This window comes from Atractosteus spatula, chromosome 14 (assembly GCF_055471065.1).
Source record: "Atractosteus spatula isolate fAtrSpa1 chromosome 14, fAtrSpa1.hap1, whole genome shotgun sequence".
Classification (NCBI taxonomy): Eukaryota; Metazoa; Chordata; class Actinopteri; order Semionotiformes; family Lepisosteidae; genus Atractosteus; species Atractosteus spatula.
In genome coordinates this window covers 30,145,608-30,172,373 of record NC_142719.1, presented here as the reverse complement: position 1 = coordinate 30,172,373, position 26,766 = coordinate 30,145,608, and the positions used below count along the sequence as shown (strand labels likewise).

Sequence of the window (26,766 nt, the reverse complement as noted above, 5' to 3'; positions counted from 1 at the left end):
GAAGGATAGAGGGGGGAGAGTTTTTCACTTCACTTTTTGCGTTCTTTTTAAAATTGTATTTGCTGTGTTGCTCAGTTAATAATAATAATAATAATAATAATAATAATAATAATAATACGATGTCTTCTAATTAACGTTTTAAATTGTTTTTTTGTTTTTTTTATTTAGACATTTCAGTGCTTAAAATCGAACACATAAATCAATCCTAGGCGTAATAGAAGTCGGGAAAAAGTAAGTTTTTGGAAAAAAAGAAGGTATTTGCTCTAACAGCACAAGAGAGAGAATGTGTTAAAGGGATTTTTTCCCGGTTTGTTCGAGGGGAGAGTCGTGTCGCTGGCTCTCCAGAAAGCCTCAATGGTAATTCTGCTAATTGTATAAAGAAAGTGACAGCTGGAGTACAGGAGTTGTTGCTTTAGACCACATAAGTGTAATTACAATTTCCAAATAATTATCCTATCTAAAAGTCTGTTTAGTGATTAGCGTTGTCGGATTGTTGTCTTTATTGTTTCATTCTCATTTTTCGGATAAACTGTACGGTTCGAATTTATTAGTTCTCTGATGCAAATGTAAGAATTATTTCTCTAACGTTATTGTCGTGTTTGAGAAAGACTCCTACCCAGACATATATTTTTTTAAAATTAGATTCGTTTTATTTTTACAGTCAAACGTTAAATCGCAGGTTGTGATATTTTCAATAGGTTTATTGCTTCGATGGGAAAACCCCCCGATATAATAGACGCAGAGGGATTCAGGCCAAAGCGCATGAGGAAAAACGTACTTTTAGAACAGTTTTCGAAATGTCGGTAACGTTGCGCGGTCCAATCCGGTATTTTGTCACCTTAGAACAAGCACTTGAAGCGCCGTGACAGCAAGAGTGGTCTCAAATACGGAACTTTAAAAAAAAAAAGTCTTCTGCGCTCCTCTTTCGATTGCTGGTCAGACCTCGTCCTGCCCGCCGGCAAAGACCGAATCCTAAAGGAAAAGCAACATCGCATCTTGGAAGTCGGCTCGGACGAAGTACGGTTAAGGCTAACCTCAGCCCCCTCCCAATTAAAAGGTATTGAGCACGCTGTCCTTTCCTTACTCGGGCTACCGAAGGTCCCGGTCTGAAGTTCGCTTCACCCTACCGGACACTTTTCTCTTTTTAACCGCCGAGTAACACTGCAAGCTTACAACATTTACCAGGCAGCTGCGTGCGCATAATTAAGACCGCTGAATTATGTCTTTATGCATTACGAGAGGAGGGGAAAAAAAAAACGGTTCCCGGTGAAACTGAGAGGAATCAATTGACCAACAGCGCAGAGAGACTGAAGATCACGCCGTTTCGCGTGCTGCCGCCGGTGATGCAGGAGAGCCGTCGCCCCTGGAGCTAGTTTACCGCGACGCGCCTGACCGGTGCTAATTATTCAGTCATCATAAGCGATCGTTCGGGTTAATACTGCGCGACACCTCGGCACCGGCTACACAGTTATCTCTGATCTCTGGCGCTAAGAAGAGTGCTCCTCTGCGTGCTAGGCTTTCACAGTGATGCTGTATGTTAAGTAGAGAGGACGGTCTGAAATATACAATTAGGCGGAAAGGGGGCCGTGGTTGGGCGGTTTGCTAATCGGAGTCCGGGTTTGCCTGTGTTTGGGGGCGGCCTCTGATGTTCGGTCACTCCCCCTTCCCTTTGGGGTTAGTGTGCTTGTGTTTAGTTTCCCAGAGATCGTCAAATCGGATTCCTTAGGGAAAGGACACACAAATCACTCCCATTTTAACAAGGGGGAACAACTCGGGAACGGGCAACCACAAGGGTCCCCACCTCTCTTCCTAGATCCCCGATTCTCATTCATTTGCCGCTTTTTAACAGGCGAAAGATCTGTGGTGGGAAGAAAAAAGAAAGAGAGAGGGGGAAAAAGAACTTGTCTGTGGAGGATGACACTTGATCTAACAGTCTGAGAGCTGTAGTTGATCCTATTGTTTCTTAAACTGACATCAGAGCTTTTTTATTAAGCCTCTTTCTTAACGCAGAAGGGACACCGGGTAAGGCAAGAGCGCGTTTCTTCCTCGACACTCAATGTGCAATACAGCTCATTTTGTGTGATTCTTGTTCGCCAGTGCTTTTGTCTGTTGTACCTAACCCTGGATTGTGACAGCTTGGTTTTCCTCCGGCTATTTTCTACCTGTTTTTTATCTTCATTTTTTGGTGAGAAAAAAAAAAACCAATCTATATTTGAAAGACATCAAAAAATAATACGACCACGTATCTTCAACGTACCAAGATCTATCTAGTCCGTCACCCACCACGGCTCTGAGCCATTTACCGGTGGTCTGAAGAGAAAACGAGGTCGGAAATTAGACGAAGAGGTGGGATAAGCAAACAAAACCAAAAAAAAAACAACGACCGCAACAACAGTAAGGCTGTTTTCATGTTTGGGATTCAGGAAAGCATTCAAAGGAGTGGGAGTAGTATGAAAGAGGAGCCCATCGGTTCAGGCATGAACGCCGTCCGAACGTGGATGCAGGGAGCGGGCGTGCTGGACGCGAACACTGCCGCACAAAGGTAAGACGCCCGAGGCAGCATCTCAGCGCTCTCCGCGGCGACTGCTCACCGCCACCGAGCCCACGGCTCTCCGCTTTCATTTCCTTTTTCCACATGGGATTCTTTGACCTGCCGGATTCTAGCTGCTCACGTTCAAAATTGTCGCACCGTCGGGGTTTTTTTTTTTTTGTGTGTGTTTCGGAGCAGTCTGCCCCAAACTGGGTCTGGTTAAAGTTGCGATGCCGCGGTCTGTTCCCGGCGCTGTGCATCTCCCGGCGCTGGCGGATCTCTGAACGGGTCTGTTCGGCTGAAAAACCGCAAACGCCGTAGGAGGCTAAAAATGTTCGCCTTCGTCGCCTTCCGAGCCGTTTATTAGGTCATTTAAAGACGAGCATCCGCGCCGTCAGATGTATTCGAGAGAATAATTTTTGTAGCAGCTAAAATATCCACACAGTTTATTTTCTAGCATCTTAAATTCACGGAGCCTAACGCGAACAGTGTTTCCTGACTGCTGTTTCAACAAAAGCAATCCCGTTTGAATACAGCTGCTGCAACAAGCGATATTTTAGGACAAACACTGAAAAATAAATACGTTGAAGTTTAAGGAAGGAGGACAGTGAGTCAAAAAGATGTACATTTTTTTTTAAAATTATCCGTACAACGTACAGGCACACCTGACAGTGCAGCTACTGTTAGAAGTTTACATAAATTGTAATACTAGACATCTCTACACGGTAGTTAATTTAACTTGTGTTTGTATTTCTTATTTCAAACGAATGATAAATTAACACATTTTCTTTACAATAACACGCAATTATTTTACTGTCTCAAGTGAGTTGTATTTATCCGAGTGTAACAGAATAAGCAGAGGCCTCGTGAACTTTACAGAAATTATAACTGGAAATGAGATGAAATATGGATTTTTATCAAAGTCACTCACATGACCTTTCCTCAATAAAAGTACACAAAAGTGTATTTTTTGCGCCGGGATTTTCTTTTTTCTTACTAATTAATTAAAAAAATATTAAGCACGCTATTAAATAAGCAGGGCAGAGCAACATAATTACCCGTAAAAAATTGAAATAATGTGACCTTAACGCTGATGGGAGAAATGAGATAGCAGAGAACTGTACATGTTTAAAAAAAAAAGGAAATTAGCACAAACAAATGAGACCCAGAGCGAGGTCAATATGTGAGGATGCCGAAAAAGAAAACACCGCGCTAAATAAAAGAATTCTGGTTTATTTAAAAAGGTGGAAAGGCGTAGTAAAAATCTTTCTTTCCCTTCCATGTGCTGTGACCTCTCTATCGCCGACTCGCTCTTGGCTCGCACGCCCGCAGTGGAGTCGGTCTAGCCCGGGCGCACTTCGAGAAACAGCCGCCTTCCAACCTGCGAAAATCCAACTTCTTCCACTTCGTGTTGGCTTTGTACGACAGGCAGGGACAGCCCGTGGAGATAGAAAGGACGTCTTTTCTCGGCTTTGTAGAAAAGGAGAAGGTAAGTCTCATTTGAAATTAAATATTTCGTTTTTCTCCCTATGCTGACTGTTTTTGGCGACTGTGAATATCACGGATTCAATCTCCGCAATTACAGCAAACTACAATTCGGCAAGTATGCTGATAAAATGAGCAGAGTGCCTTTTGATTTATTTTTTAATTTCGGGTATTTATTTTTTATTTACACTACACCGTGGACATCAGCCAGTTACCAAAAATTGCTTACATGAGAATAGTTTTCACAGTTTAAAATGAGCACTTTAATTGGCAGATGTGAGTATGAAATTTGTACATTTAGTACAAAGCAAAGAACAATGTGTGGAAATTGTATTTGAAATATTTCTGGCTACTCTGCAGCCTGCGTTAGTGCACGTGTTTGTCAACCAGATGCGTTTCAATTCCCAGGAAAAAAAAAATGTTGTAACTGCAGTTTGTTCTTCGCTGTAATTATTTGATCAGGTCCACAGTGCTCGTACTCAATCCTTGTTCTTCGTAAATTCCTCGTAGGTCTGCATTTGATTTTCAGTTTAATTCGTCTGATTTCCTTAAAAGATTTTTAGGTTCATCTAGAATTAGAAGGGATATTGGGATCGTTTGATCCACCTCAAGAAAAGGGACACTAGGAATCCGTCTGCTTGTAACAAAAGTCGAACTGTACGAGAACCAGGACATAACTGCATTTGTTTTCTAGAACGCAAAGGAAGTGTACTGTTTTACAGCACAGGCTGTGATGTCAGATTTCAGTATTCACTCACCACCGGGCTGCTGCTGCTGCTGTCCTGAAGTTTCATATCTCTACTTTCCCACGCGGCTGGGACAGTGCTTTTGTCCCTAGAATACACAGATTAAGATTTTCCTAAAAAGTAAGATCGTTAAACACACCTATTGCACGTCGAGCAAATATATGCCGGTAGTTGTTCAATAAAGTTTGCAGTCTAATCAATTTCTATCCTAATGCTCGATAGAACTGCTGTTCACGCACGGTATAATTATACCGTCCAGCTCCAATGTGGCCTTGTATTACATTGAATTGGCAGCTTCATACGTCTCCTGTCTTAATTTCCCCCTCAGTGAAGTTCACGCAGCCTGACTTCTTGGTGTTAAAGAGCTTGCATGTACTGTATACGGCAAGGAACAATATTTCTAAATGATTCTAATTGCCGCTCGTCACTGAAGTAGCAGGGAAGTTTAAAAAAAAAGGAAAAGCTTTCAGTGTAAGCATTTAGTCCCATGCAGTTTTTGTTAAAAGATCCCCGCTCTTAGCCTTTGCATAATTTAATTAAAGGCCCTTACAACTTTTTCTCGATTTTTTTTTGCCACAGTTCACCGTATCTGTAGGTTGCCCTTAAGCCCACGGGCACAATCCTCGCTCCGCGCATTGAACGCGTTCGGGAAACGCCTTTTGTAATGTTCCCCCCGTAACCTTCCTGTGTATCGTTTCTTGTTTAGGAATCTAATGGCGAGAAAACGAATAACGGGATTCATTATAGACTACAACTGCTCTACAGCAATGGTAAGAGACTTTGCGGTTACAATTTCTTATCTGCCCTGACAGCTGAGTTCCAGACCTCTACACTTAAGCGAAACATAATTTCTCATGAAAGCGCTGCGACTCGCGATACCACAGGCTTGATTTGCATAGAATTCTACCGAAATAAAATGATTAGGCACCAGGTGTGAGAAATGTTTGTCCTTTCTCTGAACAACAAAGGTTATGATGATGATAGCAGGTGTTCAAGGTAGTATTTTTTTTAACTCACCTGGACACGGCAATGCAGCGATATTATAATGGATTTTTGTACCATAACGGTATATGTTTATTTTAAAGAATAATAATATGCATGACTTTTAACATATTTTCCAATAGTGTAAGTATGTGGACATAAATGTCGTAGTTCCCCGATAGCGAGTCGATTCTTGGGAAGGTCCTCTATTCGGCGGTATTTGCATCCTGTTACATAGTAAATTGTTCTGAAAGTTGCTAATTCTAAAACACAGGTTAAGTGTTTTTTAATCGTTTCGGAAATACCGTACAGCGGCCGACTTCGCTGTTTTAAAAGCTTTACTAGTGGAGTTACGTGCCCTACAATTCTCTTTCGGCACTCGGCTCCCGGACCCGTATTTGATTCCTGCCGGCAGAAATATTTTCTTCGCCAGATTCGGAAACTTGGACACACTGACCCACCAACACGACTTCCTGAATAATTTATTATATAAGCTTATTGTTGAGCACAATGGGGTTTGTAAAACTCAAGAGATTCCAGGCCTAAATTGAGTGCTGGTAAAAAAAAAAACAGTGTAAAATAAGCTAATGTCAATTTTGGGTTTTTTTTGTCACCGTTTTTATGGCGTTTTTGTAGTGTTGGTGTAGGTTTTTAATTGTAAGGCAATGCTGTCTTTTCACAAGTTTCTTTTCTGTGTTTAGTGAGAATTAGGTAAGAGGAATTGGAGGCGAAAAGTTTGAATTGTATTGCAAAAACGCTAAAACAGACAATAATAATAACAACATTTCTAAACAATTATTATATGCTCAATACTGATGTTGTGTCCACTTTGATAGGCCATACAATATGTTTGTGTATTAAAAACAAATACTACCTCGGTTTTAAAACAAATTGCTAAAAAGGAGAAGGCAGCACTTACAGTAGGTCAATAGCAGGCTGTCTCGACCCATATCTCCGAAAAATCTTTTGAACTGTTTTTCTGCTTCTTCAATATATGTAAAATAGAAATAAGCCTTGCAGTCTGGTTTACATTCAGCCAACAAAGAGATCACTCATCTGCAGCGAAGATATCATTAGGATCTTAAGTGTGAGCTACTTTGTTATGTCAACAAGCTGCAGCGACACAAGATTCTGCACACTGTGAGAGCCTGCCTGCCTGGGACTCTGGCACCATGCTCAGGGAAAAAAAAAAGAACACGTCTCTGCCAGGTTATAGGATTATGTGCATGTGTGAAAAATGCCTAAGCCCGTGTAGGTGACTGTGCTTCTCGCGATCCTGTCATCGTTTAAATCATGTTAGACACAGAGCACTCTTAGCACGCTTGTGGATGTGGCTCTGTGCATGCACCCATACTGCTTCCCCTCTTGTCATCCGCAGGTATCAGGACAGAGCAAGACTTCTACGTCCGGCTGATTGACTCTATGACCAAACAGGTAGGGTGTTTCTAAACTGTGGGTATCTCGGTTGCAAATAATAAAAAACTGTGTGTGTGTGTGGAGGGGGTTGGGCTGCGCCTCAGGGCAGGGGGGGCAGTGTGGCAGTCAGGCATGTCGGCCTGTGGGAGCAGTGATACCTCACAGCCCCACACAGTGCACAGCTCCTCGGGGGGGGGGGGGGGGGGTTCTCAGGGGGGCACTCCTATACTGAAGTACCTTTGGCTCAGGCAGCTGTTGTGATGTGAGGAACTGGGAGGAGCTGTCACTGCTGGGGTGTCTTCATCTGCTCTTCATACATGACCCCCCCCTCGCCCCCCCCCCCCCCTCCAAACAACAGATCATGACTTACTTCTTTAGCTCCCACCAAAACAAAAAAAAACTTTTAAAGGTGCTTCCTCCGACATACGTTTAAAATCTTTGTTGTCTTCATTTTAAATAGGAAAATATGGCACTTATTAACATTCGAGAAAAAGTCACTGAACTCTTGCTTTTGGGAGAGCAGGTTGTTTCTACTTAAATGGTTGCTTGACGCTTTGTTCCACTTGTTGTTGTGCTGTGTCAACTGCTGGCAAGCAGCTTGTTGCCTCAAAGGTTTCCAAACTACGAACTGAGACATAACCGAGTGGCATTCTGGGCTTCGGGACTTTACAGTCAGGCACTGGAAACCCACAAATAGGAGGTTAATGGGATTAAATGTGACAAACAAATAAATATAATCTGCTTCCGTCTTTATTTGACTCTGGTTTGCACGGTGATGTGAAGTTGGCTCTTTATTTGCGGAGATACAGTAGTTGATCATAACGTAAAGCAGAGAGAAGCAGCCTTGTCCTACAGTATATACTTAATAACAGTGAAGGACGATCACAGTCTGATTCCCCCTGCGTTGTCTAGAGTGAATAAGCAGTCGCAATTTTAAGTGTAACATTAAAAAAAAGATGGGATGTCTGGATGCAGAGGCCTTCTAAGCCAAACTGCACAGTGTCAGGACGCTCGGTGAGGAGTCTTGCATGCTGCCAGCATGTGAGTGGTAAAACAGCCTGGGGTTCCTTGGAGTCTACTCATTATGTGGCTGTTCTAGTTTATTGTCATAAGGTTGTGCGAAAGCTCATTGAGAATGGATTGCAACAGAGGGCTGTACAGGATACATGTGGCAGGTTTATTGTGAACAGTTTCTAATAAATGATCTTGTCCTTATGGTTACAACTCGGTAGGTGGGATAATTCATAATTATCTCACTTTGCTATTTTTCTGAAGAAGATTGTGTATCACAGTGCCTGTAATCATTTGCTGGGTGAGTTGCTTGGCTTTAAGGCTTTCTCTGTTGCTCGAGATTGAATGTCTGGAGACTTGGGGAAAAAAAAACCCGAACACAGCGTTTTGCCGAATCCTTCAGTCGTGTGGTGTTTCTTTTTCATTTAAAAAAAACAATATTTTGCACTTTCTCTGAGAATTCTCTCTCATCCTAAGAGACCAACCTGTGACAGATAATTGTGTAATTGTGTTAGCTGTTGATCAATCCTTGTGTGACAGTAATTGTCAATGGACATATGCATTTTCTATTAGTAGAGCTGAACTTCTCAGTCTGAAAAGGGGTTTAGGTTTTCTACAGCCCAACAGTGCAGTATAAAATATTTCCAAAGTGTCACTGTAATGCAGAAGAAGACTGCGGAGAATACAGCAGTGTTATGAGCAATCACAGTTTGCTTCTCTAAATAGGTGCCCGAGAGTGTGACTGAACCCCTTCTGTTGCCAGTATTTTAACGTTTCAACAGGGGGTGTCTTTCTCGGATATACATCTTGATCCCCACAAGCAATACTGGAGGACCAAATCAGACTGGGAGACAGGAGGGAGTGAGATTTATTGCAGTGAATAGCAAAATGAATTACCTACAGACACCTGGGTTGCGTGAACTCTGGCGAATTAAGTAGAAGCTCACATTAAGACTTGGCGTAGGTTCGTTTCAGGCTTCGGACTCAATTAAGCTGCTTTTTCTCAAGCTGTTGAAAATGTTTAAGAAGATGCAGTTTGTCACACCGTGAAAGGGCATTCATTCCTGTCGCGCAGACCGGGCCCCTAAAAGACCTGTTAAGCACATGGCTGAGTCTTTTAAGTTGGGTAACAAGCTTGGCATGCTTGCGTTAGCACTCGGTGCGACTGAACAATGGCGTCTTCAGGGAAGTGTCAGAGAAGTTTAAAACGACAAGCAGACAATCGCCCAAAAGCGATGTTCCAGAAGTGAGAGGATTTCCGTCTCCCCCTCGCACACTCTCTCTTGTCGAGCTGGGGAAATAAAGCCCTTTCTTAATGGGAACAATTTTATGGGCCATTCCAGCGATCAAGCTCTCTCTCTCTCTCTGTCTTTTCGGGGGGAGACTGAGCTGCTCTGGCCGGATTCAGTGTTCAGTTTTCCTTTATCGTTCTCCAGGATGTGCGACGTAAATTGCTAGATAGCTGGATAATAGATTTGGCTTTTCAAGAAATTCTCTTTCACAGGTTTCTGAATAAAAGAGGCACAGAGCCTTCACTTTCTTAACATAACAGGAAGAATTGAAATGATGGGTGTCAGTGGAGGGGTTCCCCTTTTCTGGAATCCCCCTGCCGGTCCATAACCCCTTTACTGCTGCTTCTGTATCTCGGGCAGTTTCCACGGCCAGAAATCACAGATTTCCTGAGCCTGGCAACCTCTTAACTTGCAGCAACTTGATCTTTTTAAAAGAGAGAACTAAACACCCTTTTTTGATCAAACAGAAAGAGTTTCGATGGGAAAAATCGGTTCACGATCTCTGCTGTATGTAAAGCCCCTGTAGGATTTTTGAGTTATCTGAAATTGCAATAGTAAAAAAAAAAAGACTCACTTGTGCCACAGTTAACATTCTTTTTCCAGAACAGGTGTCAGTTGCGTATTTGGTCAGCATCATTGAAAGTACCAGTCCCACCTACCTGTTTAAGAACCAGGCTTGTTGAAAGTTTTGTTTTGGGTCTCTGTGTGTGAATTCCCATTTCTTTTACTTTGAAAGGTATTCTTGGTCAAGCTCTTGCTCGTACCCCGGAGTTAGCAAAGTGAAATTATTGAAATGTTTCGATAGATTGATTTTCTGTCCCTGAGCAGAAGACGGTCGCACACCAGGTGGTGGAACAAGGTGGCATAGCTCAGTGGGCAAGTCTCTGGACCCCCCAAGCTGGTGGGCTGTGGGTTCGAGCCCCTGCTGCAGACAGCTGCTGTTGTGCCTTGAGTGAGGTGCTTTACTTCTGTTGCTCCAGCCCACCCAGCTGTACAAATGAGCACCAGCATTGGTTGGTGGGGGGGGGTAGCTGTGATAGACCAGCATCCCATCCTGGACTGGGGACTGGGGGGGGTCACATGCTCTCTTGTCCATTTAACTCCATGGAAACCAGGATAAGCTCTGGCCTGATGAGTGGCTCGGATATGGAAATTGCCTGCTTTGTGGATAACCGTGTTGAGAGAACATGCAGAACTCATTAGGAGCAACAAGGGCACCGATCCCAGCATATCACACTTGTTCAAACTCTCATGGCTCTCCTATGGAAGCGTTTAATAAGGACTCCTCACTGCAAACTGCGTTTTATATGTCCCAACTGCTGTGGCTGACGCACAGCTCTTGTCATTCATTGTGAGGAGGACAACAATGTCAGGGCAGAGGCAGACAGCTGTATTGGTCATCGATTTAAAGTTTGCCGTTAACATTTCTTTTAACCAACTAGGGTGAGGAACACACACACACACACACACACACACACATTCCAGGGAGACTTTCCATAAATTGTCTTCAGATTGCGCGAGAGAGGCCTGAGTGTCAATCTGACAGCGACATGTGTGATCAGCGGCACCGCCGCTGACAGATCTGATGAAGACGGCGAGCGCAGAAAAAAAAAACCAAAATGTGGGGCTTTCTAACCCTGAGCTCGGCGCCAGAACAGCTGAGGGTTTGAACAAAGAGCATCACGCTGCAATCACGACACCTATAAAAGTTGCAGGAGGCAGAGAAAGAAAAGCGACCGAGCTCTTTGTGAAGTGTTTGCAGATCACGGTAACAAAAAGGGAAGTGTGTTTTAATGTATTTTTAGTAACTTGTTTACATGCTTTAGAAGCGGTTGTCACATCAAGGCTGGAGGAGAAAACTGCAAATGAAATATGAAAAGTTACTTCTGCAAAATGAAATATGTATTAAAGACATATCAATGTAATGCGCTTGTTAATGCATGCTGCATTCATCCTGGTTTTGCAGAAACACTGATGCCATGCATGTTTTATAGCCTAAATAGCTGTTTTGGATCAGTTTTTTCAGCTGCTGAGGACTAGAGAAAAACTGGAAATTCTCCAGCACGTTAGACACACTCCATCTTATTAAAACCAGAGGCCGATCTCAAAGCGGTTGCTCAGAGCTGGACAGATAAAGAGAAAAGAAGGCGATGTGTTTGGAGGATGGGTTAATACAAATGACCGCTTTCCTTAAATGCAGGAGTTTGTGGAGGAAAAGCATTTGAATGGTCTTTGTTCTGTAATTTATTGGGCTGTTGCCGGTGTATTTACATGATATTTATACAGCAGTTCAGAAAACACTTCAGCTATCTAAACAAAATGCGTAGAGTGACATCGATCACCTTTATTAGACACTTCCTGTAATTAGAGCCTCTTAACAGACCGATGATGTGAGACAGGTTGAGAGCAAGAAGGGTACTCTGAAACTTCTGGATGTTATACTCTATAGTGTACACGCTTTGTATAATCTGTGTGTTGTACATTTTAGACACGTATTTCTGTAACGTGCGCTTTAAAGACACTCAGAACGTCTCTTTCTGCTTCAGAGTCGTCCGTGACGGGAAGACTGTACTTGTAGCGTTTCGCAGTTCTTTCTCTTGTGTTCTTTGGTGAGACGAGCGGAGAACGCCACCAACGTGTTATTTAATTTCTTTCGTTTGGAAATGTGTGGGCAGCTCGTTCTTCCTCTGTGCTCCTGCTGCTTTGGCTTCTATTTCATCTGCCTTCTCCTGACAAGGAGTACGTTCGAGAACTTGTGCGGGCTGACTCTCAGCAGAGCCCTGCTTCAGAGCCATCGACGGCTCTTTCTGCGGCCTGGGCGAAGGGAGAAAAAGGAGGGACAGGGAGCGAGAGAGGGCCCGTTGCTGTGACACGCAGCCAGAACCAGACTGGCCAAGGGCTAGGTGAGGGCGGAAAGGCAGAGAGAGAGCCAAAGAGAGCAAACACACTGAACATAAAGAAAAACGCCATTGAAGATGTAATTTCACCCCTGAAAGACAAAATACATACCTAAAAGACACCAAAAAGACCACTGATACGCACACGAAAGGCAAAAGCAGTTGTTTTTACCTGATGGAATCCTATAATGCTCTAGAAATGCGGGACTTTTACAGAATTAACATAGTGGTTTCCGTTTCAGGAAGGGGCTGTGGGTCTTTACAGGCAGGGACTGAGTCGTTCCTATGTGCACTGGTACTTTAACATTGGAAGAAGTTAAGTAGACAGCGTGTTTGTGAGTTTCAACCCTCTCCACTTTAAACTGACATCACAGTACGAGTACATCAAGGCATTTATCAACATTAAATGTCACTCATACCAATACTTTCATGAACAGGCATATCTCTACAGTACCTAGTCAAGTGTACAGTTCTCTTAGCCATGATGGAGTGTTTTCAACTTTTGTTCATAGCATTATAATAGCTAAAATATTTAGGGTGATTTTAGTTAGTTCATTGGATTGACCCCCATCCCTCAGATAAAAGAAATAACCCCCCAAAATTACCAGTGTCGTGCTATACAGTTAGATAAAGGTGAACAAACTTTTCTTGTTGTTGTAGTTGTGTTTGCTGGTGATTTTAACTTTCCCTTGATTCAGGGTCATACTCAATGCAGTTTTTAAACTTTTTCCTTGAGTCGCAATAACTGTCCAGGCTTTTGCCCAGAGCTATAAATAGACCTGCCTAATGACGGTACAGTGGAAACTGCAGAAATTGCAATCTGAAGAGCAGAAATGAGCTAAATGCAGCAGAGATATTACCCCAGCTTTCAACACCTTCCACCTCTGGCATGGTGTTCAAAAAATAATTCGATGGATGTTCTGTCCCGCCTAGGCAGAGGGCATTTTAAGGGCCCAGTTTTGTTTATTTTCGGTCTAAATTCATCAGTGAATAAACAGAACCAGGCTGCTCTGGGATCTGTGCTTTGCTAGAGGCCTGTAGACAGTGATGCATGTGGCTCTGTTTTAAAAGACCTTGGCCCTTTTTTTCTCAAAGTGAAACAACATAAAGAAAAAAGGACGAAGGTACCGGCAGAGATCCTATATCACCGAGGACACACAGCAAAAACTAATTAAGGCCAAAGGCCTAATTGTGTAGATATATCATAATCTGGATGATATCATTATGATAGATAAAAATAGACATTCTAATAGAAATGTATACATTGTGATTTTGTCTGGGTTTACAAATACTTCACTGTAAGTGGTCATCCTTAAATCTTCTTTAAGACTTTTCTTGGATTACACAATGACCAAGAACTTGAGTAGAAGATGTGTAATTAATAGTAATATTTTTCAGTATGAGTAATAGTTATTGTATAAAAAAGTTACAGCAGTGGTCCTTCAGAAGCAGTCACACAAATACTAGCTAGAGAAGCAGCTGTACCAGTAATGTTAGCAGCCTTAATATTTTCAATAGTGGTATTAATAGTTTTAGAAATAGCAGAAGTATTAACTGCACCAGGAATAGAGATTGTAGTTTTAGTAGTAGCAGTAGTATTAGTCATTGTAGAAGTACCTGGTGAAATATTAGCTGTAACAGCAGTAGCTGAAGTAGTTTAGTAGTGTTTCCAGTAGCAGTAGGTGAAACAGCAGTAGCTGAAGTAGTTTAGTAGTGTTTGCAGTAGCAGTAGGTGTCACAGCAGTAGCTGAAGTAGTTTAGTAGTGTTTGCAGTAGCAGTAGGTGTCACAGCAGTAGCTGAAGTAGTTTAGTAGTGTTTGCAGTAGCAGTAGGTGTCACAGCAGTAGCTGAAGTAGTTAAGTAGTGTTTGCAGTAGCAGTAGGTGTCACAGCAGTAGCTGAAGTAGTTTAGTAGTGTTTGCAGTAGCAGTAGGTGTAACAGCAGTAGCTGAAGTAGTTTAGTAGTGTTTGCAGTAGCAGTAGGTGAAACAGCAGTAGCTGAAGTAGTTTAGTAGTGTTTGCAGTAGCAGTAGGTGTCACAGCAGTAGCTGAAGAAGTTTAGTAGTGTTTGCAGTAGCAGTAGGTGTCACAGCAGTAGCTGAAGTAGTTTAGTAGTGTTTGCAGTAGCAGTAGGTGTCACAACAGTAGCTGAAGTAGTTTAGTAGTGTTTGCAGTAGCAGTAGGTGTCACAGCAGTAGCTGAAGTAGTTTAGTAGTGTTTGGAGTAGCAGTAGGTGTAACAGCAGTAGCTGAAGTAGTTTAGTAGTGTTTGCAGTAGCAGTAGGTGAAACAGCAGTAGCTGAAGTAGTTTAGTAGTGTTTGCAGTAGCAGTAGGTGTCACAGCAGTAGCTGAAGAAGTTTAGTAGTGTTTGCAGTAGCAGTAGGTGTCACAGCAGTAGCTGAAGTAGTTTAGTAGTGTTTGCAGTAGCAGTAGGTGTCACAACAGTAGCTGAAGTAGTTTAGTAGTGTTTGCAGTAGCAGTAGGTGTCACAGCAGTAGCTGAAGTAGTTTAGTAGTGTTTGCAGTAGCAGTAGGTATCACAGCAGTAGCTGAAGTAGTTTAGTAGTGTTTGCAGTAGCAGTAGGTGTAACAGCAGTAGCTGAAGTAGTTTAGTAGTGTTTGCAGTAGCAGTAGGTGAAACAGCAGTAGCTGAAGTAGTTTAGTAGTGTTTGCAGTAGCAGTAGGTGTAACAGCAGTAGCTGAAGTAGTTCAGTAGTGTTTGCAGTAGCAGTAAGTGAAACAGCAGTAGCTGAAGTAGTTTAGTAGTGTTTGCAGTAGCAGTAGGTGTCACAGCAGTAGCTGAAGTAGTTTAGTAGTGTTTGCAGTAGCAGTAGGTGTAACAGCAGTAGCTGAAGTAGTTTAGTAGTGTTTGCAGTAGCAGTAGGTGAAACAGCAGTAGCTGAAGTAGTTTAGTAGTGTTTGCAGTAGCAGTAAGTGAAACAGCAGTAGCTGAAGTAGTTTAGTAGTGTTTGCAGTAGCAGTAGGTGTCACAGCAGTAGCTGAAGTAGTTTAGTAGTGTTTGCAGTAGCAGTAGGTGTAACAGCAGTAGCTGAAGTAGTTTAGTAGTGTTTGCAGTAGCAGTAGGTGTCACAGCAGTAGCTGAAGTAGTTTAGTAGTGTTTGCAGTAGCAGTAGGTGTAACAGCAGTAGCTGAAGTAGTTTAGTAGTGTTTGCAGTAGCAGTAGGTGTCACAGCAGTAGCTGAAGTAGTTTAGTAGAGTTTGCAATAGCTGTAACAGCAGTAGTTTAGTACTGTTAGCAGAAGTGTTTTGCAGGGAGGCAGCAGCTGCAGTCCTGCACAGCTCTTCCTCCTGTATTCCAACACTCCCAGCACTGAAAGGGCGGCTGGGGTGGCGCAGCGCAGGCAGCTCAGGGCTGTGTATGTTTGGGGAAAATGAGAAATTCGCGGCGGTGGAGAATGTGTTGTTTGGAGTCTGAGGTTGAAAACAAAGCTGAGGTTTTTGGAAGAACTCAGCGCTGGGCCAGATGGCTCACTTTGTTCCCAGCCTGGCCGTCCAACTGCTCAACCCCCCTACCCCCAGCCTGCCTGCCTGCCTCCGCCCCCCAGTACAACATACAGCCATTTGTTTGGGGCTTTATACGGTAGAGTAGTTACAGTGCGAAGGCACAGAAAGATGATTACAGCCCCGAACACAGGCACAGCCAGAAGAGCGCAGGAGCTGTCCTCTCGCTCCCAGAAAGCTGGGCTTTCCAGTCGGACTGAGGCGCGGATGGGAGCACGTGCCAAGAATAGCTGAGTGTTGAGTAAAGGGTGGAACATAACAATAATCGCTTCACCCAAAAACTAAACCTGTCATATTGCAAGCCATAATGCGGCCTGTCCTTTTTTTTCCCTCCCTACCCGTGATGCACAAGTTAACTCGCATCTGTTTTAAAACCACGTGGCCTGCTCAAGTGATCAGGACCAAGTCTCACCGATACTGTACTAGCCACGTTGAAGAAATCGGCCTCCGAACTCGCGGCCAGACTTGGAACTGCGTCTGCAAACCCACCTTAGAAAAGCAAATTCCGTAAAGACATTTTCTGGACATGCAATGAGTGGATTGAGCTGTTGATATAAAATGCCACGGCATTCAATGATTCGAATGTGGTTTTTTAGTTTTAGTTATTTAGGAATGCAAGCAAATAAGGACAGTTAAAAAGCAGTTACAATGTGGCTCCTCTGGTCTGGTTGGTAGTGAGTAGTTAATTGAGCTGAGGATCTTACCCAGTCATGTCTTTGGAGGAAACCAGGGTTTCGGCTTCAACAACACGACCTGGTATTTTGTCCCATTTTCCCACATCCCTTTACACAATCAATATTTATTTCCTGATTTGGTGATTGAAAAATAATTGTATATCCCTGACTTTTTTATGTGGGTGTTTGATGGTTTGTAGTATTCATACACTCTTAGGGAGAGCCTTCATGACTTGTAAGTACTATTGCCTCTCGCTGACTGGCACCAAAAGTGGCCAGGCAGCCATCGCCTGAGACGAACCCTGTGCTCCACACCCCCCCACCCCCCCGCTCCTAAAAATAATTAATGAATGCCCTGGCCTTTGTGCATGTGCTTTTCAGTGGTGAAGAGAACCGATGAATCCGATTTGTCACATTCCAGTGATAAACATGGAGACAAACTACACATTTCATCTAAATCAAATGAAACTAGAGGCAGAAGAAGTACGAATATATGGGCGCTTGCACACATTTTTACATTTTTTTTAGAACTGGCTGCAGCAGTAAAATAACAGTGCGCACAGCTCCAGCAGGAGTTTTGAATCACACAACACTTGTGTCGTTAATGTGCCTGGACTTAAAGAAGGGTCTTAGTGTGCCTATAGCCAGCTAATCAAGACAGCTCAACAAATGGACCACTTGTACGCCCGCAAATGTGCTCTGAACAAAACAGGTTACTGTTACAACTTTACAAGTCATTTCCATATGTAATGCTCTGCAAACTGCATAGCTGTTTTTGTAAGTTACAATTGACTGCAAACAGATCATTCTCGGCCAGAAATCCTGGAACGTTTCTGCGGATTCCCATGACACATGTGGTCAGTTATGAACCTTTTCCTGCCAGATGCAATAAATTTTACATTAAGCTCTTACGGTTGCCCTGTGTATGTTTTTCTCAGCAGAATCTGTTCTCGAAATATAAGCAATATGTGAACGAGGGGATTGCAGAGTGAGTTAGGAACTTTTAGCTGTCTCATAAGCATGCTGTGTGTGATGGGATATCATTAGAGCTCAGTCATTAGACAGTGTTTAGTATAATGAGTCCTGGTTTTAGTAAAACAGAACCATATTGCCCCCGTACTGACTGTGTTTGACTTCCTGTCTGGTCGATGAGAGTTGTTGCTAATACAACTTGTTTTCTCTCCCTCATTTCAGGCTATTATTTATGAAGGTCAAGACAAAAATCCCGAAATGTGCCGAGTTCTACTGACACACGAAATCATGTGCAGGTAAGGCTCGATGTGCTTTGTCGCCCTACATGGTTCACTCCTCACATGAACAAGCAGGAAACGAAACAAGGGACATCGCACTGAAATAATAATTTGAGGATTGGAGAGAAAGTGGAATATCTGCGCATGAAGCTCGGAAGCTCTTCCCCCGACTTCTTCTGGGAAAGACCGCGGCTTGTCAGCGTGCAGCTCCCCCCTGCACACCAGCGGTGTAATAGCCCGGTTTTAAACTGCCCGAAAAGGTTAATGGGCTGGTAAGGTTCTCGTATGAGATCACGGCAGGGCATGGGCGTGTAATTGAGCTGCTGGGAGTGGAGACACTTGGCATAGCCAGAGAGAGCTACAATCCAGCGAGACGCAATGATCTCCAATAACTGATTTCAAGGGCACCTCTTAAAGAACCGACCGGCGATAAATCGCATGTAAGGAGGCATTGCTGGACTCATTAGCAGGACTGATGGACACAAGATATTTTGCTTTGAGAAGCCTCTTCTGAAGCTTCAGGCAGCTCCTCGGGAGCTCGTCCTCCCCTTACGGCGCGGAGCCTGGCCAAACAACCTGCATCCCATCATCCTTTGCAGCTGGCTGCTGCGGAGGTTAAGGATAGACCCGACAGATTTTCACTGCCGAAACCCGGAGCGTGGGGATGGGTTCAAGTGCCCAGGTGTCTCCTCCTCTCCTCGCTTTGAGACGTGCCCAGTCTTCTCGTTTGGGTCGCTGCAGGTGAAGGGCGCGACGGTCCGAACCGAACAGGCCTGCACTCCGCAAGGGTAATCTTTTCTGTTCAGAGGGGAGCCCTCACCCAGGTGTGCACAGAGTGGCCACAAGCTCACAAACCACACGAGAAAAAAGCTTCACAGGACAGATTCTGCTGAGGGAGCCCTAGAAGTCCTAAGACTCCTCAATTCAGTAGCTTAACAGCAAAGGTATCATTCCCGGGTTCCCCTCGTTCTCCCTCTAACAGCTTGGCTAGGAGTACTGCCCACAGAGGCTCTAACCAGGTCACCCGCACTATCCCAGCTGGCAGGAGCAAAAGAGAGGCCTGAGCAAGAAGGCAAGCAAGCAAGAGAGGAAGATGAGCTCGCTATCAAGTGTTGCACCTTTAATTAAAAGCGAAAGATGAATTTCTTTCGCTTAAAACTGGGTTGTGAAGATAGGCTCTCATCTATTTTTAGGAATACCGAAGAGCATTTTAACAGTTTTCTCCTAAATATATCCTACTCATGCTCGGTTAATTAGGACAAGCAGGAACTCATTATTCAGTCGGAATTTTCTTGTTATTCTTTTTATAATAAATGCATTTTCCTTAGCATGTTGACAGTGAAATATATACGCCCCAGACACAAATGCACACATACGCTACAAGCTATGCAAAAGAGGAGCATTGCAAAAAGAGGTGGTTGCGTTTTCGATAGAAACAGTTCCCTGTAAGAAGATTCCCCTCACCTGGACATCTGTAAAAGTGAAAGCCTAGTTTGTTCATTTGGAAGGAACACTCCTCCTTTACCGGGCTGAGCTGAGAGGGCGCATCGCACTTTGACACAGCTGGGCGACTGGCTCCCCTTAAATACTGGGCCCATGTGGAGTCAGTATGTCAGCAGTCACCCAGCAGTACGGCTCTGCTTAAAGACTGAGTTTTCCCTTCTGCGGCCTCCTTATGGCTGTGTGCATGAAGGTAGGAATGGAGTTACACAGGGTAGAGACAGCTAGCGTACCCCCACCCCACACACACATACACACGCGCTGCCCTGCCGGGTCGCCTGTCCTGTCCCACGATTCCATGCTGGATTAGGATGTGCTGATTCTGCACTGGGGGTACAAACACAGTCTCAATTATAAGCATAAAATTAGAGTCTGTTCACCATTAATCAGTGCTGCTAATTGCTGTGCTCTTCCATTAGCCATATGGTGCCAAGCCAGCTTGCATCCATAGGACAAAAACTGCTTAATCTTTTCTTGTCAAACACGAGGCAGAAAAAAAAGTATGTGTACGATCTCAAATGGTTTTAAGAGAATGACTTGAAATCCAGAGGTAAGTTAGGAGTTTTGCATTTCTGAAGGCAGGAATGAGCTTGAGGAACTTTTCCAGGGACCCAGTAAAGAAATAGTGTCCCTTCTGTACCCTTCATTCAGCAGTGTTACTAATAGGATGCCTTTTTGGCTGTGCGTACAGGTATTTACCCTAAAAAGGTGCCTGTGCTTGTCCCTTACTGATGACATCATCACAATGCTGTACATTGGAAGGCTGCAAAGCCTTTACCAGACAGGAACACAGAGAGATTAAAAAAAAAAAAACCCAGCACTTTCCTAAGAGAGGGAGCAAAGCAACAACAAAAATCCTCAAATAATTAGAATGTGCTAATTAGATTTTTTTTGGAAAGAGTTTTATTTCTCGTGGGGTGCTGGAGCGTGTGTGTGCGTGGCCTTTCGTGGGCGCTGTTTGAGTGCCCGGTTATTATTGGAAACCAGACAGTCTCCCCCCACCCCCACCCCAGCTTAGCTCAGTTCCATGCCAGGGGAGGTGGGGGGGGGGGGGAGAGAGAGGGCACTGCTGCCCCCATTAATGTGCCCCCTCTCTCAGTAATACATGGCAGAGGCGTGACCAGGTGTGGGAGGGAGAGAGGGCCGGAGAGCAGTGTGAGAGGAGATGCCCCTGCCCAGAGGCAGGGCTGCAGCACTCCACAGATGACTTCTGTTTCCGGCCCCTGTTCTGGGCAACATCTCCTCCTCCTCCTCCGGCCTGACAGAGCGGCCCTGAACCCCGTTCCCACTCGCACTCCCACCCACGCCCGTCGCCTGGCGTCTCCCAGACATGAGGCAGAAGCATCCCTTTCAGGCAGAGACGTCACCCGAGGAGCCGGGAGCGGGGCAAGAGCCCGGGGAAGGAGAGATGAATAGGCGGGCCGACTGAGTCAGCTCGTCCTGCGGGCTGGCGTCTCTCTGATCTCGGGGCTTTGAAGGCGAGGATGGGCCTCCCAGTGGTGCTCCTCGAGCGCGCGGGCTGGCGTCGCGCCAGGCCGGCATCGCAGAGTAACACAGAACGCCGCGCCGCCTGTCTTTACCGCGCGGTATTGGATCCACCTGGAACCTGGAACCACAAAGCCACCGTCCACACACTGCTAATCGCATGACGCTAACGAGCTGCAAATTCTGCCGCATCTTTCACAGCAGGGAGAGGTGTTTGTTTTTCAAAACCCACATCTTGTAGAAGAGGCACTTTTTTGGCTCACTTATCTGTCTTGATTGGGGGGGTGGGGAGGGGGGGGTGAGGACGGCTGACCCAGATGGGAGAGAGCCAGTTCAGGAGTACACGGCCGGATCCGGAGGTTCGGGTCGATGCCGTCGGGAAGGGGGATAACGCGCACGACGGCGGTGAGATAAAAGAAGGAAAGGAGACGCACGCCGAGTCGGGGAGCGAGAAGTCCTGTGTGTGCGAGCAGGGAGACGGGGGGAGAGGAAGGTGGCCAGGGCGGGAGAGGACAGGATGCACGGCGAGACAATGCCGCTGGTTTTATGTGACAACCTCTCCGGCGCGTTCATTCATACCCCTTTACCATCTGTGCAGGCGTAACGTGAGCTGGAGGTTCATCACTGCTGTTCGGGACCCCCCTCTGTCCCCCCCCCCCCACCCCCTCCCACTCAATCACTCTGTCCTTTGTCAAAGGCAGAGGCTGGGGGGGGGTCTGGGTTGTGCGTGTGTGTTTTCAGGTTCGTATCGGAGCAGGGAGGGGCTGGAGGGGGTAATTACCTGCCTCAGGTGAGGCCTAGGAAGATCACGGCTCTGCCGCACAGCTGTAACAGGAGGCAGGCCGTCTGAAGGATGGATCGCCTTTGTAATTCCATAGCTGGCCCATATGTGACAGTCATAACTAGGGGCATGAGAAGCTCCTGTTTCCTCAGCAGCTCTCCCTCGCAGGTGATCCCTGGCAGAACATTTCCAGGGAGGAACAGTAACCAGAAACAGACACGCTCCCTCCTTCACCCCCTCCCCCCGGTAGCCCAGGGTAGTTGCCGACACATGCGCGGACACCAAGGCGATCGGTGACCTTCTCCTACCTTTGCTTTCTCTCCCACCTTTCCCCAGCCGCTGCTGCGACAAGAAAAGCTGCGGCAATCGGAACGAGACGCCCTCGGATCCCGTGATCATCGACAGGTAGGGGTCCCTGCTTTGTGATCCGCGCTGCTTCGGCCAGGCTCTGAGCCTGTTACACTCCTGTTACAACATGGTTATTACAGAGCTCCGCCACGGCTCTGCTGCCTTGGTCTTGGCTCTCTGGCCGCCGTTGCCGGGAGACGGTGGGGAATTATGGGTAAAAGGCTGTCCTCCAATTGCTTGAGAGGGATACCCTTGAGAGGCTTCACCCTCAACTGTTGTGGAACCTGGAACTGTGCTCTTGCAGAGTATGTCTCCAGTGATCTGGGGAAGCTGTTGTTTTTGTTGGTGTGTTCTGGTTATCAGATCCAGGAGAGGAGGTAATTTAGATGTTTGGCATTTTTTGTTGTCGCTCATTAGCTGCTGTCCTTAGCGTCTCTGTCCTGGAGAAAGCCAGGGAATTCGAGTCTGTGAAGGCCTGCGTAGCCTGGGCTCGAGAGTGACATGTGGGTGATGTGGGGTGGGATTGCTCTAGTTATCAACGGAAAACAGATCGCATCTCTCGCATCCGTGAGGACTGTGCGAACAACAGCGCACGAAAAAAAGTGTTCTGTGCCGTTTTGCTGATGCAGGGACGAGCCACAGAGAAGGGAAGGCAGCGAGCCTGTAACGAATGTTAGCTTTAGAAAACAACTTTCACGAGCTCACCGGAAGGGACCGGAGAGCAGAAAGGTGCTGTCTGGTGTTTTGCGAAGGTGATAGCTGAGGAAGCTGTTCCTGCAGTCCCTTAGGGAAGGACTCCACTCTGCCCCTGGTCAGCGCGGTTCTGTGAACCCAGCGGACAACGTGAACGAGCAAGCTGTGGTCCGGCCAGCGTTGGCTGCTGAGTCGGCAGGCTTTTCTCTCTCTTCTCCCCCCCTTCTTGCGTTGCCCCCTCATTTATGGAGCGCTTGGGTCGTTCAGGTGGAACGTCTCGCCCGTGAGGCAGTGCTGGTGTATCAGGAGGGCTTGGCCTCTCTCTGCTCAACACGCCCCCGGGCCTGGAAACCCCTCAGGACTCTGCGGCCTGTAAGGCGGCCGAGCAGGTGCTTGCCTTGCGCGAGGGGGCTAACGATGCCCCTCCTCGCGGTGTCGCTGTCTTAGTCGTCGGGTCGGGCTTGTGCTTGCAGCGTGTGTGACGGCAGCACCCCTCCGGCGCTTCAGCAGCCAGAGGAAACTCCTCACGCAGCCCCAATTAATAAAACCCACATGGCTAATGGTCTGTAAAACAATAGCAGCCAAAAGTGCCAGGGGGCCACCCTTGCGCTCGGCTCTGGGGCAGCAGCACAGTCGTCTTTCACAGCCCGCGATCATCCTCTCACCGGCAGACACAGGAATTGAGGCAAGCATTCCCAGAGACTCTGCGTGCACGTGAACAGACAGTGATAACAGCAATTATGGGGGATTATTAAGGGTGGCTAAGTGAGCCGGAGAATGGATTCTGAAATGCAGAACCATGCAGGTTGATTACTTGAGCACTTGGAGGCTGGGCTCCAGCTGATCTCTTCAGTTTCATAGTGACTGCTGGGAAGGCAGGGGACTCGAGCGGTGTATGATTGTATTATTTCTATTTGCTTATTTGACTCTTCAGGTTAGGCTGTCTAAATCTGTGTGTCAGTGACTCTCAGACTTGTCCCGAGCGGCAGGCGGGGTCGTTTAGCAATCTGGATGAGCAAGCCGATCTCCACCTCCGGACTGCTTTTCAAAAACGATCGGTCGGGTTCCAAGGTGTTCAGCGCCCGGTTTGTTTATTGAGGTCTCAAGCTCACAGGGATGTGGAGCTCCAGGCTGGAGGTGAATCCGACTCCCTTGTCCCGTATTATCGGCCCTCAAGCAATCAGCGACCAGATGATGAAGATCGTTCCGTGCTTTTGTCAGGGTCTCACTGCGGAGAAGAGGGGTTAGCCCACAGCCACGGAAATTGTGCTTCCCTCTGCTTTCTGGGCCTGGTTCAGCGCTGCGTGCTGTGTCAGGGAGAATTAAATGCTGCAAATCAAAGCCTTTGCAGTTCAAAGAATTTATGATCAGCCAACCAAAAAAACAGCCTTTTGATTTATGTGGGACATAAAGGCATTTGTTTATACAAGAGTTACAGTTCTGTGCTGGGCCAGTTTGATTTGTTGTTGAGTTTTCAAATATACCACGATAAGCAGAAGAGTGTTAAAGCTAATTTGTGAAAATCAATCCAAAGGGGGAAGCGGTGGTGTGTTCGGGGGGGGGGGGGGGGGGGATAACCCTCCTTGGATTTGGTTTTCCGAAGTTCTGTAGGGAAGCATGAGGTTTCTTTGTTCCCTCCCTCCTCCCCAAATGATCACACTTTGTTAATTTAATTGAATAAACACCTCAGAGCCAATTGTTCTCGATTCGCTGAACGCGGCTGCATTTATTTTAATTTCAAAATAGCAAGGTGCCAAAAACATCCACACAAAATACGACACGGAGCCACCCTCTGTTTTTGATCCCACAATGTGGAACCCTTGCACACGACGGCGCCCCAGCATGTAAGAACGAGGGGGTCCTGTGCTGTCACTGACCCGCTCTCCTGGTTGGGAGCGGATGAGGATCAGCTGTCCTGCGCTGGGATGAAATAGGACAGTCCTACCTGGGCCCGTGTGGCCATGTGTGAATTGTGCCTTCCGCTCTGGTGCCACAGAGCGTTCTGAAGCTCTCCCGGAGACAGCTGTACCTCCTCCATCAGCCCTTCGGCTCCAGTGCGCACGTAGCGTGCTCGGGCGCTACCACAGCTTCCTTCCTGCGCTGTGTCTTCTCCGTTCCAGCGATTTGGAACCAAATTTTTTAAAATGTGCATTGATATCAACGCACGCATGTTGAACATGCATAGTGTTTTTTTAAGCGATCCCTTTGCTCTTATTATTTCGGAAAAATCCTGCTTCTTCTCTTGGTGTTACTGCTACTACTACCACTACTACAGATACAGTACTTCTACTAATACTACTAATGCACTGGCAACACAGATACTACTACTAATATATTGGCAGCACATATATTGGTAAATATTGCTACTACTACAGATACTACTACTGATATACTGGCAACACAGATACCGCTACTACTACTACTATTACTGATATACTGGCAACACAGATACTGCTCCTACTACTCCTACTATTACTGATATACTGGCAACACAGATACTGCTCCTACTACTCCTACTATTACTGATATACTGGCAACACAGATACCGCTACTACTACTACTATTACTGATATACTGGCAACACAGATACTGCTCCTACTACTCCTACTATTACTGATATACTAGCAACACAGATACTGCTCCTACTACTCCTACTATTACTGATATACTGGCAACACAGATACTGCTACTACTACTCCTACTATTACTGATATACTGGCAACAAAGATACTGATACTGCTATTATTACAGGTACAAGTACTAATATATTGGCAACACAGATACTGCTACTACTATAGATAATATTACAAATACTACTAATGTACTAGCAACATCGATACGCCTGCTGTCACTACAGATACTACTACTGATATACTGGCAACACAGGTACTACTACTAATAATTTACCTAACTGCACGGCACTTTGTTCTCTGAATTCTGAACGACAAAACCGTCTAGCTTATTCTTATGTCTGGTGTCACTGGAGCAAAATGGAAACAAAAAAGCAGTTCTTTCTTCTCCGGAGTCTGTTTCACAAGAAAGACAAAAATGAGGTCATCTGAAAACTGAAAGAAGAAAACAAGCTAATTTTTTTGCAGCGGCTGTCATTTTGGGGTTTTTTTTTTTCTGTTCTCAGCAAACAAACAGACAAACCAGCTAGCTCGCCGAAGCCCGCTCCATTAGAACGTATTACGGCCTTCTCCCTGAAAAACCTTATTTGAACAAAAAAATAACAATTCTGAACCTCTTTCTTCCCTTGAAGTTATTTAGTTCAATAAATAAAACCTCATTAGGCTGTTCTTGTTTCAAAGAGATTATTAGATTTTACAGGAGTAATTAGCATGGATAGCACTAATTCTTCTCTATGACTAATGAGAGTGATTTCCTAATTAGATTTCTTTTATAAGCGGCAGAACAGGCTACTCTAGCAAAACCTGAGGAATGTAGAAAAATAAAGTAAACTAATGGGCTCATATTATACGGTTTTAAAAGAACAAATCTCATATGTGCTGTGGATTCTGCATGGAGTGTATGTGCACACAGGAAGCCCGTTCATTTGCCTGAAAGGAGCTCTTTAAATCGAACTTACTTTGGCTGTGAAAGGTAACCCCTTACTTTGCTAATTAGTGCATCCCTGATTTTGTTTTTTCATTTTCCTTCCGTTTGCGCCTTTGTTTCTTGATAAACTGCTGCTGTTCCACCGTTCACAGGGTAAAATCGGCGTGACACTTTGCGTTTCTTCCTGCGCCCTGTCATTCCTGGCTTGGCGAAGGGGCAACTCTCTGGGGATGGCTCTGCTTTAATGTCTGCTACAGCCGGACCTAAAAAACAAAAGCTTTGCAATCCCTTCGCTTGAACACTGAATATGTAGCAGAAGAGCAGTTACAGACAGGAGGAGGCCAGTCCGCTCACTGGGCCCGTTTGGTAGCCAGCAGATAACTGATCAACAGATAAGAACATAAGAAGAGTACGGACGCATTAAAAGCACTCTTGAAGCTTGTGTTCTCAAGTTAGGGGAGTAAGGTTATGCTCCATGCATGCATGTACTGTGTGTCTATGCGCACAAGCATGTCTGTTTGTGGATATATAGAGAGTGGTTATAAGTGGATATAAAGGAACAAGTAATAGGTTTATTCCATGCTGAAAAGAGAAGAAAG

General features: G+C 45.4%; 1 protein-coding gene across 3 annotated transcripts in view; it reads left to right on the top strand.

Moving 5' to 3' along the window:
- The first annotated feature begins 1,779 nt into the window (after positions 1-1,779).
- ebf1a (EBF transcription factor 1a) overlaps positions 1,780-26,766 on the top strand; it is a 190,487-nt gene continuing 165,500 nt past the window's right edge. For 2 of the 3 annotated variants that reach the window (XM_088933266.1, XM_088933264.1), the window contains exons 1-6: positions 2,335-2,542; positions 3,863-4,019; positions 5,468-5,531; positions 7,121-7,176; positions 17,747-17,820; positions 21,905-21,973. In XM_088933266.1, coding sequence (XP_088789392.1) covers positions 2,409-2,542; positions 3,863-4,019; positions 5,468-5,531; positions 7,121-7,176; positions 17,747-17,820; positions 21,905-21,973 — 554 coding nt within the window. In that variant the 5' untranslated portion in view covers positions 2,335-2,408. Of the gene's footprint in view, positions 2,543-3,862; positions 4,020-5,467; positions 5,532-7,120; positions 7,177-17,746; positions 17,821-21,904; positions 21,974-26,766 lie in introns of all 3 variants that reach the window. The other variant, XM_088933265.1, reaches the window with a different exon arrangement.